The 15133-nt window shown below is 44.7% G+C and overlaps 1 protein-coding gene and 1 non-coding gene across 2 annotated transcripts in view; one reads left to right on the top strand and one right to left on the bottom strand.

Annotated features, from left to right (window-relative positions):
- The window catches only part of Jak1 (Janus kinase 1), a 111143-nt gene that overhangs the window by 76684 nt on the left and 19326 nt on the right, over window positions 1-15133 (top strand). The window contains exons 5-10 of the mRNA XM_021159432.2: window positions 2989-3142; window positions 5577-5740; window positions 7792-8131; window positions 9841-10029; window positions 12241-12398; window positions 13275-13398. Of these exons, the coding sequence (XP_021015091.1) occupies window positions 2989-3142; window positions 5577-5740; window positions 7792-8131; window positions 9841-10029; window positions 12241-12398; window positions 13275-13398 (1129 nt within the window). The remainder of the gene's footprint in view (window positions 1-2988; window positions 3143-5576; window positions 5741-7791; window positions 8132-9840; window positions 10030-12240; window positions 12399-13274; window positions 13399-15133) is intronic.
- On the bottom strand, window positions 630-733 carry LOC115030922. Its single transcript, XR_003836522.1, has one exon. It is a non-coding gene; the product is annotated as a U6 spliceosomal RNA (small nuclear RNA).

The following is a 15133-nucleotide window of genomic DNA, read 5'->3' as shown; positions in this document are numbered from 1 at the left end:
AAAACAAGTCTAGTGACTGTCACAGGGCCATCCCAGCTCTATTTTAGTCATGCCTTTCTCTTTTAATGATGTGGATGGTTGTTTATGGTGTACGTTAATGTAAGACAGCCATATTTACTTGTTTTCAGGGAAAAAAAAAAAAACCACATGTGACAATCACCGACTTCAGTAAAATTCTGTAGAAACTTAAAAAACGTCTCATCAGGTCCAGAGTTTAAATGTAAACCAAGAATGTGTAGTCATCTCTAGTGTCTCTCTGGAAATGTCAGGTTCTATATGGCTGGTGTTGCTCTCTCCTTCCTTCCTTCCCCATCATTCTGAAAGGGTGTGTGTGCTCTGTGGATGCCGCACTCACTCACTCCCACTCCATTTTAACTGTTATCGTATTATCAGGACTTACTTATACAAAGTTCAGTAAGCAGCCTGGTAATTTTTTTTAGCAGTAAATTGATAGGTTTTGAGAATTTTATGTTATGTTGGATCTGGCCTAGTCAGTGAAGTGCTTTCGAGGGCCTGGGTGTGGGTCCCACCCAGCACCAATATACAAAGCCAGGCATGGTGGCTTGTTACTTTTCTAGTTTTGCTCTATTAGCAATTACAGTTTTAATATTGGTAATCATCTTTTATTTTTAAGTCTGGAACAGTTCGCAGATGTGTGTGTCACCCTTGCACTGGATCCATGCTTATCTCTGTAGCGTTCCAATTTTATTATTTGTGCTGAGGAAGCAAGCACCCCACCCCCACCTCCAAATGTATCCTAGGCAACTTGGCTAGCCTTGAACTTGCAGTCTTCCTGCAGAAGCCTTCCAAATTACTGCAATTTTAAGCACCACCACTGAACCTGGCTTTCCAATGTAAAGGTCCTAGATGGATGTGGAAGGAGTGTGTATAGGCTGGATTGGTTCAGAGAGTACCTGTCTTCAGTGCTTCTCTCAGCAAGCTTGCAGGGAACCTGCCATGCTGTTCATAATGCTTGTGGTCCTCACATGGTTCTGTATCTACCAGACTGTGCCTGGCCTATGTGCTCTGCAGTCAGGGCCCTGGTTGAACCTTTGTAGCTGGCCAGGTGGGTCATTCCCTTCCCATTATGGGAAGAGTGGAGCTTCACTGACTCCTTTCTGCTGTGCTCCGCTCTCCTTGTGAAGAGTATACTATAGGGCCCAGGCTCACATAAGCATAAGCCACTGCATTGGTGGGTCCACCAGTTGAAATCTGGTCTCCTAGAACATACATGGAACTTAAGGGGATAGTCTACCATCTGCTTTGGAGACCTGGTGTAGTTTGTGCAGCTTGTGGTTGTTTCTGCATTCAAGACACTGATAGTCTCCTAGTTCCTTTCATGAGCTTCAGAGAAGACAGGCTGTGCACAACCATGGAAAGCTACAACACTGTTTTTTACCTTTAAAGTAATAGTTCCATCCTGCCCTGCCCATGTTGACCCTACTCCTTGAATTTGTTGTTTATCAGTGAAGCACGCAGTTAGCACCTGCTCTGTGGCTCTGGGGATTTGGTGCTGAGCTAGACAGCTGTGGCCTGCCGTCAGGGAGCTCTCACTTTGCTCACACTGTTTCAAAATGTACCTGTTTGTTTCCTAGCTAATTCAGCCAGTCATCTTGTTCTTGCAGAAGCATCTTGCCTCATCCACGTACCTGTTTGCCATCCGTGTTCTAGAGCCAAGCATGTCCAACCTGTAGCCTGCAGGTTGTGTGCATCCCAGGATAACTATGAGGGTGCTTCAACACACTTGTAGATGATAATGTTATATTGCAGTGTCAAAAGGTTGGAATTCTAGTATGGCATTCATTATCCTGGACAAGTTACCTATTAAACATGGTGTTAAGGGCTCACCATATCATCAGGCGTCCATGAAATGTGTATGTTTTATCACATTTATCACATTAAACTGAGCTTAAGTCAAGCTGTGAAATGTAACTCTTGACAGATATTTATAGAGGAAAAGAGATGTGAGGCCTGTGAACGCTGCAGTGTAGTTCTGCTTGTGACATGTGTCCCACTTCCTGTTGTTTTGTATTATTGTGGGGCAGGGAACTCAGAGGGCAGAGGCTATGCCCGAGAGTCCTCTGTGTCCTGTGCTGGCTCTGTTGTTGTCATCAGACTTTCATAGCAGCTCTTTAGGGTGGGAGTTGTTTATTGCTTCTCAGTGAAATGGCTGCTTTTCTGTCAACTTACTGGCATATTTGGGAGAGAGTCCCAGACAGAGCTGAGTCTGTAGCCTGAAGACAGCTGGACCACTTTGGTTCAGCCACTCTCAGACAGCTTAGAACCCATTCTGTCTCCCCAACAGGTAGCAGGCCAAAGTAGTAGTGAGTCAGGCTCGGAGGGTTAGGTCACCTCACCTCAGTGAGCTTGAGTTTTTCTCATCTGCACAGAGGAAACAATGAAGTCTGCCTGCAGGTTTTGCTGTTAGGAGTAGGTGGATCAAGGGGAAAGTGCTGCTTTCTTTTAGCCTGATGATTTTGTGTTTCATCTTTGAAGCTTTGCTCATTGTAAAATACATCACGAATTCAGTAACAGCCATTTGAGACCTGAGAAACACTACTGTATTGTTGATTGTAGGACAGAGCTTGATTTCAGAAGTGGTAGGACCACAATGGAGAGAGCTCAGGCCGGGCAGCCCAGCAGAACTAGAGCTGTGAAGGAGCAGCTAGTTGTAGGCGGCAGGTGGTGTTTTCACCTAGGAAGGTATGGACGGCATTATGTAGGTCAGAAGAATTGTACTGTGACCACCAGGACATCACTCTATCCTCCTGCCCCAAGAGAGGTGCTGAGGTACATGTGAGAGCACACTTGGAAGAGAGAGAAGGCATGTTGGCTCAGGGTAGTGAGAGTTGAGGGTGCAAGGCTGGTGTCTTCAGTTTCCTCAGGGCAGTTCAGCTTCAGCAAGGGCTACTCTAGATAGACACTTCTCCCAGACAAGCAGTCCAGGGACTCCTCCACCACAGTTGACATTTTTATACTGTCTTTTAGGTTCTACTTTACCAACTGGCACGGAACCAATGACAACGAACAGTCTGTGTGGCGACATTCTCCAAAGAAGCAGAAAAACGGCTATGAGAAGAAAAGGGTTCCAGAAGCAACCCCACTCCTTGATGCCAGTTCACTGGAGTATCTGTTTGCACAGGTAGGGAGCTTGAGCTAGGAGATCTAAAGTTTGTGAGGAATGTGAGGCCTGGTGGGGCTGAGAGTCCCTGTGCAGCTGTGCTTAGTGGCACCAGATGTTGTTGCCCAGGTGACTGGGAAGGCCATAGGCTCCTAGCTATGGGCCTTCCACGCCAGTTACTTTCTTTCCACTGCTTTCTACCACTTTGCTTATCATCTGTATTCTACATGAGAGGGCACAGAGTAGCTGCTGAAGGGAAGTGAGGTAGCAGCCAGGCCAAGAGAGGCTGGAGGTGCCTGGAATTGCATTGCTCCGGGATAGCTAGCATGTTTGATGCAATGTTTCCTGATTTCGATGTCAATTTTCTATTACCCCATGTATACTGAATTTGGAAATACCATAATGCCCATGTTATTTATAAACCACTTCTTTATTCATCTTATTTTCATCTTCCTTCTCATTTTTTAGATATCCATTATAAATATTGATCTGGCTGGACATGGTGATGTGTACCTGCAATTGCAGCATTTTATAGTCAGAGGCAGAACTACAGCAAAGTTGAGGCCAGCCTGGTCTGTACACACACACACACACACACACACACACACACACACACACGGCCATGGCTATAGTGAGATCTTGTCCGACTCATCTTGAATGGCTTCATATCAATTCATTGATGGAGCATCAAGTTACACAGGTGTCTGTGTCTGGTTTGCTTTCTGCGATTGTATTTGCCAAGACACTGGATACTTGGACAAAACAATATGGTTTCTCTCTGTCCCCATTGTATATTCAAGTTAGACAAAAAACAAACAGTGAGTTTGTAAATGATACATAGATAGTGCACAGAAAATCATAAGGGTCAGGCATTCCATCTCAGACTTGTGAAGTGTGGTAATCTCAGCACTTTAAAGACTCAGGTTGTGAGTTTGAAGTCAGCCTGGGTTACACAGTGAGACTCTGACTTTAAAAATAGAGCAGAAAGGGACAGACTTTAGTGATAGAGCCTGTGGAGCGGCTTGAACTGGGAGAACTCATGAAGGAAGGAGGAGATTGCCCTGCTTCAAGGATGGCTTCATCCTTGCTTTAGCGTCTCACCTTCAGGAGGCTCAGTGTCAGTTACTTGAGGGTAGAGTGCTCACAGTCAGGTTCTCCCTCCTCTTCCAAGATCTCAGCATCAGAGTTTTTGCTCCTCCAGTACTGTTGGTATAAATTATTCTTCTTTCTCAAAACTTTGTGGAAATGGCCAGTGACCTTGCTTTAACCTGAAAGAAAAAACTCCTACTATGGACAGAAAGAACTTCAGCCTATCTCACCCCTAACAAAACAAAACAAAACAGTAATGTGAAACTGAGAAGTGCTTTCAGGGAAAGTGAGTCAGTAGAAACCACTCTGCCAGATCCCCTCTTGCCTGGATAGGAAGCGGCTGGGAAGCTCAGCCTCCTCGGTGTGGGAATGCCTAGCAGAGAGTGGTGGGCTGTGGGAGTGTTGAGGAAAGGCGCGGGGAGTCAGGATCGGGCTTTAGCTCAGCTCAGCATTCCATGCCTCTCTTCGATTTGACTCGCTTTTTTTTTTTTTTTTTTTTTTTTTTTTTTTTTTTTTTTTTTTTTGCAAGCATCTAACATTAGTGCTTCCTGTTTCTCTTCTTCAGAGCGGACCGGATGTTGTGCTCTGAGTTAGATTCCTCCCCTAGTGGGACTCTGACAGGGCTGTTGTGAGGACTAAGGTGAAGTAAAGGAACAACTCACATGTCTGGCAGGGAGCTTAGCGGCTAGGGAGTGTGAGCCTGCACTGCCCATCATTGCTCTGAACAAGGCTAGCTGTGGGTACTGGTTTTAGTCCAGTTTTACATACTTTATTTTTTGTTTGTTTGTAAAGTCCCCATTGCTTTGTGGGATGCTATGTTCCTCGCTCCATCTGTGAGATAGTGTACTCCCATGGCATTCTTCTGTACTAGAAATGTGAATAACACACGTGGAACAAACTAATGGTTTGTGGTAATGATGCTCTGTGGATTGTAACTCCTTCCCCTGTCTCCAAACCCATAATACTACATACTTATGAAATTAATGCTGTCAGCCCAGTGTCACCTGCCTTGCTCTGCTGCAGTTGAGACCTAATAGTCACAGTGTTTAGGCATTGTTCATTTAGAGGCCCCATGAAGGGTGGGGGGAAGGGGGCTGTGAATCTGTGTTCTTCACCAGCACCTTGACAGATACTCAGTAAATACTCACTAAATGAATGGATAGATGAATGAATGAAGTCATCTAGGAGAACACATTCTTAGCTGCCTTGTGCTCCACTTGAGTGGGAACAGCCTTGATCCTGGAGACACACTGATGCCTCTCTTTGCTGGGTGGCATTTTGGCCAGCCCTTTTTGGCCATCTAGGTCAGCATGGTGGCTCCTAAAGCTTAGGTGGTGACTCAGTTTTTCTCTTCTCTGCTCCCAAGGGACAGTATGATTTGATCAAATGCCTGGCTCCCATTCGGGACCCCAAGACGGAGCAAGACGGACATGATATTGAGAATGAGTGCCTGGGCATGGCGGTCCTGGCCATCTCCCACTATGCCATGATGAAGAAGATGCAGTTGCCGGAACTTCCCAAAGACATCAGGTACGCCTTCCTGATGACCCGAGTCGGTTGTAGGCACCTGGTACTGATTTGGGACATTGGTTTTGAAACACAGTCTTGCTGTGTGTAGCTCAGGCTAGCCTCAAACTCGTGTTCTTCATACCTCAAGTACCTCCAAGTACTGAGATTACAGGCGTGTTCCACCTCACCTAACTGTAATGTTATTTTATATGCTTTCATATGTCTGAGATTACAGGCGTGTTCCACCTCACCTAACTGTAATGTTATTTTATATGCTTTCCTATATCTTGTTTGACTGCTGCACTGTTTTTCTGACATCTCTTTGCATGAATCAAATCTTTGAATATTTGTACTGAGCAGCACATTGAAAATTATGGCTTGATATGTTTTATGCTAACTAATAATCTCAGAAATGTGAACTAGAGTGAAATATCCAGGCAGATGAGTGATCTGCATGCTTCCTGTCTTTCCCACGGTGACACTGCTGCCTGTTGGAACTGCCTTCTTTAATCTGCACTCTGTGGTCTGGGAGCTGTTACTTCTAATAGGAGGGACGGTCAGTTATTTGTTACAGAAAATTTTATATAAGTGTGGCTTGAGATTAATATTTTGTCTGCGTAATTTCAGTCTATCTCTGAAATTGAATCATCTCTCCACTCACCAATGAGCTGTGAGATAGCACAAGCTGGGCTGGTGGCACATGCCTTGGTCCCAGCCCTTGGGAGGCAGAGGCAGAGACAGAGGCTGGACGATCTCTTGAGTTTGAGGCCAACCTGGTCCACACAGCAAGTTCTAAGACAGCCAGGATTACATAATGAGACCTGGTCTCAAATAAAAAAAAAATAAAATAAGAAGGGCTGAAAAGAAAAGGCAATCCCATTTTAAAGAGGGTATTTACAAAGGATACAGCGCAGGGCGCAATGCCAGAGCTCTCGTCTCACACGCTTGAGTTCCTAGTTCCTTCCGCAGTACCACAGAAGTGGGGTCACCCCCAGGTCCACCGCTGCATATGAAAGGAGAGTTGATGAGAGTGCTATGTACATGTCATGAGGTGATCTCCATTTCTCCTTGTGTTGTCAGTATCCAGTTGCTCCTCAGGCAGGGGTATTAGATACTTTCCAAGTCATTTCTATGTGACCTTCACTCCTTGTGTTTTATTTTTTCAGGTGGCTTAAGTTGACAACTATTCTGTAATTCTATTATATTACTTTTAAGAGAAAAACTGTACTATTTGCTGAAGATTGGTCTGAGAGTTCACAGTATGCCTCAGTATTGTTATAGGGATTCTTTGGGCCAGTTTCCCTTTGCTTGTCCCAGTGGACAAAATATAGAAAGAACTAAAGTAAACCTTTGCTCTTTCAGGGGTATTAGTCATGATCTTTTTCAGACTATCTCCTGCCTGTTTAGCATGGCCTTGTGTTGAGATCTGATTGCTAGAGAGCCTGGGATAAGTAACAAAGCTTAGGGAACTTGTGGATACAGTCACATGGTAGATACTGTTTTGTATTTGACATTTGTGAGTTTCTAATCATTTTCATAAGAAATTATATAATTTTTAGCAAACAGGATGCAGACAGGCAGGCATCGTAGAATGTGTTAATCTCCGGAGGAGATTAAAGCACAGCTTGATGCTTTTCAGAACATTCTAACTCACCCTCAAGCAATTCTCTCTCCTACTGAGGATAGCCTTGAACTCCTGGTCCTCTTACCTCTACCCCAGCTCCCCAGTGCTGGATTACAGATGTGAACATGATCCCAGTGCTCAGTTTACCGGTGCATATGAGTGTTCTAATGTGCACAGAGCCCTACACTAGCAAGCAGAAATCTAGATGACTCAGCTTTTCTGTCTGTGTTGTGCCAGGGGCTCCAGTTCTGCTGACATCTGTGGAACTCGTGATGCCATGCACGCTCTCTGTCAGGATTGTGTCTATCTCTTCACAGCCGTTTATATCCATGGTCCTCGGGGAATAGATGCTGTTTTCTCGTTTGCCTAAACATACAAGGAAAGTCATAGAGGCAGATTTCTAATCATTTCTTGCTAACCTGTATATATAAAAATTATTTTCTTTTAGCTACAAGCGATATATTCCAGAAACATTGAATAAATCCATCAGACAGAGGAACCTCCTTACCAGGATGCGAATAAATAATGTTTTCAAGGATTTCTTGAAGGAATTTAACAACAAGACCATCTGTGACAGCAGTGTGTCTACACATGACCTGAAGGTGAAATACCTGGCTACCTTGGAAACTTTGACAAAACATTATGGAGCTGAAATATTTGAGACTTCTATGCTACTGATATCATCAGAAAATGAATTGAGTCGGTGCCATTCGAATGACAGTGGCAATGTTCTCTATGAAGTCATGGTGACTGGAAATCTCGGGATCCAGTGGCGGCAGAAACCAAATGTAAGTGGGTGTGGGTGTCTGATGAAAAAAATAAAAGAGAATATCCAGCGTCATCAAGGGAATGTGCTGTTGAGCCTGTCAGAATCACCTGTTTTCATAACCTCACCTTGTAGGCTACATTAAATCAACTCAGCTGGAGGCCACTCATCTCTCATCACTCACAACACAACTGTGGCACAGTTAAGGCAGGAACTGAATCTAGCCAGTCTTTAACGTCATGAAATAGATAACTCCTTTGTGTTATGAAGCTTGATTGAGTGTTTTGTTGTACTGGGGATCGAATCAAGGGCCATGAGGGCCATGAACATGCTGCGGGCCCCTCCCGCACTTTTACTTGTAATTATAGTGCTGGAATCAAATCTAGGGCCTGACGATTAGGCAAGTGATCTGCTGCTGAGTGACATCTGCAGCCCTTTATCTTTGTCAAATGAGGTAATAACGTGAGTTGAAATCTAAGGAGACATGTTCAAATTTCAGCTCCACTCCTTGTATTTAAATGGCCTTAGGAGGGTTATTCTACCCAAGTAGGTGCATAGGACTCATCTGTCAAATGGAGATACTGTCATCTCTTACTACCTGGATGCAGGTATTGGTCAGGATTCTGTGTAGATACCAAAATCTGCCTATGCTCAGGTCTCATAGGTAATGATACAGTATTTTTATGCAACCTGTACATCCTTCTGTATACATTTGTTTTTTCCAGGTTGCCTTATAATACCTAACATTATGTAAATGCTACATAAATTGTTACACTGCACTATTTGGGGAATAATGACAATAAAAGAGTCTATGGCACATACACAATATTATAGGCCTGACATTTTGCGCATTGGCTGTTGAATCTGTGCACACACACTCGGTGGACGTGGAACCCAAGAAATCAATTGGCTGACTGCAGTTACTATATCTGATTCATATGGTTGTTCAGAGAGCTAGATGGTGTGTTGACACCAAACCTGGCTAATAATAATAACTGTTGTCTGAATTACTATAGCTGCATAGTTATTACTACAAGTAATATTAAATATAAGATTAATTTTCTCCTCCTGCTTTATTCTCATGCTAAAATAACAATACCAAGTTACCAAGTACTTTCTGCATAGTAATTAACATATAGATAGGCATGTGCCTAATCTCATGAAGATTGATATTATAAGTTGATATTTTATGGCTGGGAAATGGTGGCTCAGAGATGTCTGGAAGTTAATGTGGACGCTGTCATGCAGAGCTCATGCTAGTCACTTAGATAACTTTGTGCACGTATGTACTCTTTAGGGTATCAGTTGTTGAGATGAATTCTTATCTCTTGAAGCCTCACTTAGGCACTAGTCTAAAGTCAAAACATTGGTAGCAGGAGGAGCTTGGGTTTTGACCATTTGTTGTATTTGGGAAGATCTGCTGTCTGGTTGGGCACAGTCAGTCTGGAGTTGAGGAGGCCTGAGGCTGGTATACATCCGTTAAGCCCTCTCCAGCATTAGCGTGCACACTATAAACCATGCACCGTGCTCATCAAGGACTCTTGGAGAACCAAATCCCAGGATTCTCTGGTGTTTGTAAGCCCATGATTTCCTGCGTTTCTCTGACTTCAGGCATGCTGGCTTTCTCTTCTTTGGGCCTTTGCCCTATATGAAATTGCTAGAAGCACTGACCTTTTGCCAACAGAAAATGAGAAAGCTAACTAAATCCTGTCACTTTTGTTATCTTATCAGGTTGTTCCTGTTGAAAAGGAAAAAAATAAACTGAAGCGGAAAAAACTGGAATATAATAAACACAAGAAGGATGATGAGAGAAACAAACTCCGGGAAGAGTGGAACAATTTTTCCTATTTCCCTGAAATCACCCATATTGTAATAAAGGAGTCTGTGGTCAGCATTAACAAACAGGACAACAAAAACATGGTAAGCCCGCTCGGGACCTGCCCAGCCTGGATGTGCTGGTGAGAGACTCTGTGGCCGTGATTTCCAGAGTTGTGTTTGTTCAGCGTCTGCTCCAGAGGCCGCTGGCACATCCCAGGGGCTTGGCTCTTACAGATGTCCATCTGCTTTAGGGTTTGTTGACCACATAAAGATATTTCAGTGTCAGTATTTAGTTTATAAAGTAAGTGAGTGGTGGGCCAGAGAGATGACCCAGCAGTTAAGAGTAATTGCTGTTCTTCCAGAAGACCCCAGTGACTCAAAACCATTTGTAACTCCAGCTCTAGGAAATATAATGCCGCCTTCTGGCCACTGTGGGCACTTGCACATGTATGACAGGCACATATACATTAAAAAGTGGATAAGAAGGAAAAAGAATTAGATCAGTTCTTTATTTATTGTACCATGTTGATGTGGTAGTTAGAGGCCTGTCCTGGATAAGAGCCTCTGTTTGTGGCCCTCCCCTGGCACTGGTACCTTATTTCTTCCCTTCAGTTGCTTCTGCTGATCTAATTCCTCCCAGACTCTACCTCCCTAGGGAGTCTCTACTTCTCTGGATTCTCTTAAGAGCATTGATCCACTATACAACCAGACCCACATTCCCAATCCAAGAAATTACCAGCTGCCCATTTGTCAAGGAGCAAATAGTGGGGGAAGAGAAGGGACTCTACAAGGACAAGGTCCCAGAAAGCCCTGTGCATGCATGCACTAGGTAGGACCCTAGAGCAAAGCTGGATCCAACACCTGGCCTCTTTGTACTATCTATCAAAATTTTTTTTTCTGTTCCTTCTGTCTTTCTGATGTTTGGGCCACTCTTGTGTGCCATAGGTCTTTTCCTGAAGTTTATTACTATAGGCTCTGTCCATTCCCAGGCAGTCTCATACTGTTAACCATAACTTAACCTCTGATCTTAAAAGGAAAAGATAGAGCCCACAGAGGTGTCCCTGCTGAGCTGGGTAGAAGGAAGCCGCACTGGGCTCATGAGTAGGCCACAGAGCAGCCCCAGTGGTGTCAGGCACACCCAGGGGCTCGAGGACAGCAGAGACGGTGTTACCTCACTTTGTCTTTTCTGGTATCACTTGAGGACACAACTTAGACAAGCAGGCCAGCTTGGCAGGGAAAGTGGTAACTCTGCCAAGTAAACATGTTTTTGTCGTGGGAAGTCACCCCTGATAACACGTGTTGAGGCCAGGCTAGTGTGACAGCCATGCTTACAAAGTGAAGGCCATCAGCACCAGGGAAATCTTGTTTTGCTTAAAACAATGACAGAAAGATAATGCACAACGCAAAGGAAGAGCCCAGTGAGGCAGCACAGACAGAGCGCCACACTCTCCTGTGGAGAGACTGCCCTTCTGACAACCTCCTAGAAATCAGTTTGACAGCCTGTGGCAAAAATCTTGAAAATATTTCTGTGGGTTTCATTTAGGAACCCAGTGAACATGTTTTCCAGAAACTATGAGGTACAGACAGTGGCTCATGAATAAGAGTATTCATGTCAGGTCTCTGAGTTCAAAGCCAGCATGGACTATAGAGTAAGTTCCAGGATAGCCAGGGCTACATGAAGAAATCCTGTCTTGAAAAACCAAAAACCAAACCAACAAAAGGGGTTCATTTCAGCCGTATTTGCAGTCAAAGTACTACAAACAACCTGGGTATAAAATAGAAGGCTACTCTTAACAACTTTACAAGTGTCAGCTGTTTTAATTCCCATGTTAACTCTGTGGTGGAGAGGCACAGAGGTTAAGTGACCTGTTAAAGACACAAATTGTTGATTAAACAATGTGAAATTGCCAGTAGTTGCCCATTTTGAGCTATAAAACATCGAGTTGAATATGTTTGAGCCTGGTAGCAGGTGGGGATGCTGTGAGCTTGAAGAGGCTGGTTGCAGAGCCTGCGGTTCACACTGTGCCTCTCCATAGATCCGCCCTTTGAGCAGGTAGTACTTGGCTACTGATCTTTCATGAAAGCAGGATGCCAGCGTGTTGCCAAGTCTTGCTTTGATCTCTGCATCTCACACACACTTCTCAGGCTTCTGCTGTCAAGAAACCAAGGTGCTTGTATGCCAGGAGAGGTCTGATCAGCCAGCCACCCCCCTGCTCTAGAGCATTTGAAATTTGCTTTTCAAAGGTATCTGAAGGTTGATGCCAGCCACACGAGAAGGGAGTGAAGTAATTGTGGTGTGTTTTCTCTCACCAGGAACTCAAGCTCTCTTCTCACGAGGAAGCCTTGTCCTTTGTGTCCCTGGTGGATGGCTACTTCCGGCTCACTGCAGATGCCCACCATTACCTCTGTACTGATGTGGCTCCCCCACTGATTGTCCACAATATACAGAACGGCTGTCACGGTCCAATCTGGTTGGTTCCAGAATTCTCTCAATTACCTTTGGTGTGAAAAGAGCCCAGGTTTTAGAGGTGGGAAGTCCCCTTAGCTCTGCATGTGGCCAGTTGTTGAGGGTGGGTGAGTGGCCATACACTTGGAGGCTGTCTTCTTTGTGAAGTATGCTACTTGACCCCCACCAGCCCTTCCTGTCATTTCCTGCCATGGCCCTTAGAGCATGCCTCAACTACTCCCTTAATTTGATCTCTGCTTCTCATAGATTAACCCCTTCACTTCTCCATAGCCAACTCCTACTCTGTCCAATACTGAGCACTTGAAGGGAGACAGGATGCAGATCTTTAAATCTTAAGAATTGTCCTCATCTGTATTCCACGTGACAGGTTTAGCCCCCTTCTACCCATCGTGCTCTGTGCCCTTTGGGCATCAAGAGTCACTGCATTTGGGAATACAAAGGAGCATAAAGTGTGTTCTCTAATACTCTTTTACTCACCACTGAGGTATTTATTCCGCTTGTCATCAATTAAGCTCATACTGTGAGCCCGGCCAGGTGTGGTCACTAAAGACACAGCAGTAAAGGAAGTGAACCCAACTGCCCTAAAGGGCCAAGTGTGGGACTCCACTTAATCCTTAGCTGCTCTTACTTACTAGTATTAAGGTGCACTCTTTTGGTAAGATGTGGAGACATGTCTTTGTAGATTTTGTGACAATCAAGCAGACCTCTGTGTGTTGGGTGCAGTAGGTGAGTTTTTTCCTAGAAATTGGAAGCTCTGGATGTCTCAAACTCCTTCTCACCACGTGCTTTAGGAGCCAGGCAGGTGACAGGGTGTGGCTGGGTGTCCCTGGCAGCTTGTTTTCTATGGTCTGAGACTGTCCTTGCCTACTTCTCTCTCCAGCACAGAGTATGCCATCAATAAGCTGCGGCAGGAAGGGAGTGAAGAGGGGATGTACGTGCTGAGGTGGAGCTGCACTGACTTTGACAACATTCTTATGACTGTCACCTGCTTTGAGAAGTCTGAGGTCAGTGGGGACATAGATGTGGGCCAGGGGACGCAGCTACAAGGTAGTAAGTAGTTCACTACCACCCAGCCCAGGAACTGTGGGAGAAAGGAACACCAGGGTCTCTCTCTGAGCAAGTCTCTGGTAGTCTGGAAAGAATATCCTACCTGATAGGACACTCAGTAGCCAGACTCTGTATTCTTCCTATGTCTGGTCCTCCCTCCCTCCCTCCTCCCCTCCTTCCTTCCTTCCCTCCCTCTCTCCCTCCCTCCTTTTCTTCCTCTTCTTTTTTTCCTCTCCCCTCCTTCCTTCCCTCTTTTCTCCTTTTCTTCCTCCTTCCTTTCTTTTCTCTTTTCTCTCCGGAGAAGGACTGTAACCTTAGAAGGTAGAATGTGACCAGAAAACCGCCTTCCATCAGGCACATGTGAACTTTAGCTTAATTATCTAGAGAGACTTACTTTATAGCCAATGGCAGAATCATCAGACCTAGAACTGTGTTTGCCTGTGGCATTCTCTGGTGTAAACTAATGTCAAAGAGCCACCTCATCAACATGGCCTGTTCTCCCCAGCAACAGCTTTGGGCATTTTAACATAAATTGCTTTCCCAAGGTGTCTACTGCATAAACACCCAGATGCAGCTCCAAATGGATTGCTGATTCATGGTCCCTCAAGTGCCTTTTCTATTCACGCAACATTTTAGAATGCTTAAAAGGTTTTAGAGAATTTTAGAAGATGTCGAGGGTGAGGTTTTGTTGTTGTGGAGTTGGGCTTTGCTTGGCGTTTTTTTTTTGTTGTTGTTTTTGTTTTTTGTTTTTTGTTTTTTGAGACAGGATCTCTCTGTGTAGCTCTGGCTGTCCTGGATCTCATAATGTAGACTAAGTTGGCCTTATGCTCACAGAGATCAGTGGCCTCTGCCTCTTGAGTGCTAGGGTTGAAGGAATGTACCACCAGGTCCAGTGAGGGTGGTGAGTTTTATAATGTTAGTCTACATTAAATGTACCAGCAATAGTGAGACTCACCCAGACTGGAAAACTGAGTTGAAAGAACCTGTCGATGGAGGCAAGGCATCAGACACAGGAGACAAGTGTAAGAGAGCCCCGAGAATGGGCTCTGTCACAGTGGAAGGAGGAAGTCACATAAGGAACCCAGTGCTGCCAGATGTACTGGGTAAAGTTCCAGGAGTGTTCCTGAACAGCCAGACCTCAGCACTGCCTTGGGCTTGGTGGCTTCCTGTTTTCACTTACTGGTCAGTCTTTGGAGGAAGTTTAATAGTATGCATGGCTGTAAGGTAGCCCCGCCTTCTGAGGTAGACTCAGAGCAACATCCTAGTCCTGGGGGAAAGGACAGTCACAAAGAGGATTGTTTATTTCATTTTGCTGTACATGCAGCTAATGAAAACTTACAGAGGCCATATGATAGAGGTGGTGCTGTTCCATTGTATGGGTTTTTTTTTTTTTTTTTTTTTTTTTGGTTTTTCGAGACAGGGTTTCTCTTTATAGCTCTGGCTGTCCTGGAGCTCACTCTGTAGACCAGGCTGGCCTCGAACTCAGAAATCCGCCTGCCTCTGCCTCCCGAGTGCTGGGATTAAAGGCGTGCGCCACCACGCCCGGCTTCATTGTATGGGTTTGTAGGATGCATTAACCTTGTGGACACTGATGTCTTAAATGTCATGTCCCAGTTTTTACTATAAAGACATCTTCCTGGCTCTCACTCTTTATATTTTCTTTTTTTGTATAAGAGCCATGGAAGAAAGCTT

The sequence above is a fragment of the Mus caroli genome, chromosome 4 (assembly GCF_900094665.2).
Source record: "Mus caroli chromosome 4, CAROLI_EIJ_v1.1, whole genome shotgun sequence".
NCBI lineage: Eukaryota > Metazoa > Chordata > Mammalia > Rodentia > Muridae > Mus > Mus caroli.
This window is presented reverse-complemented; position numbering and strand designations above follow the sequence as displayed.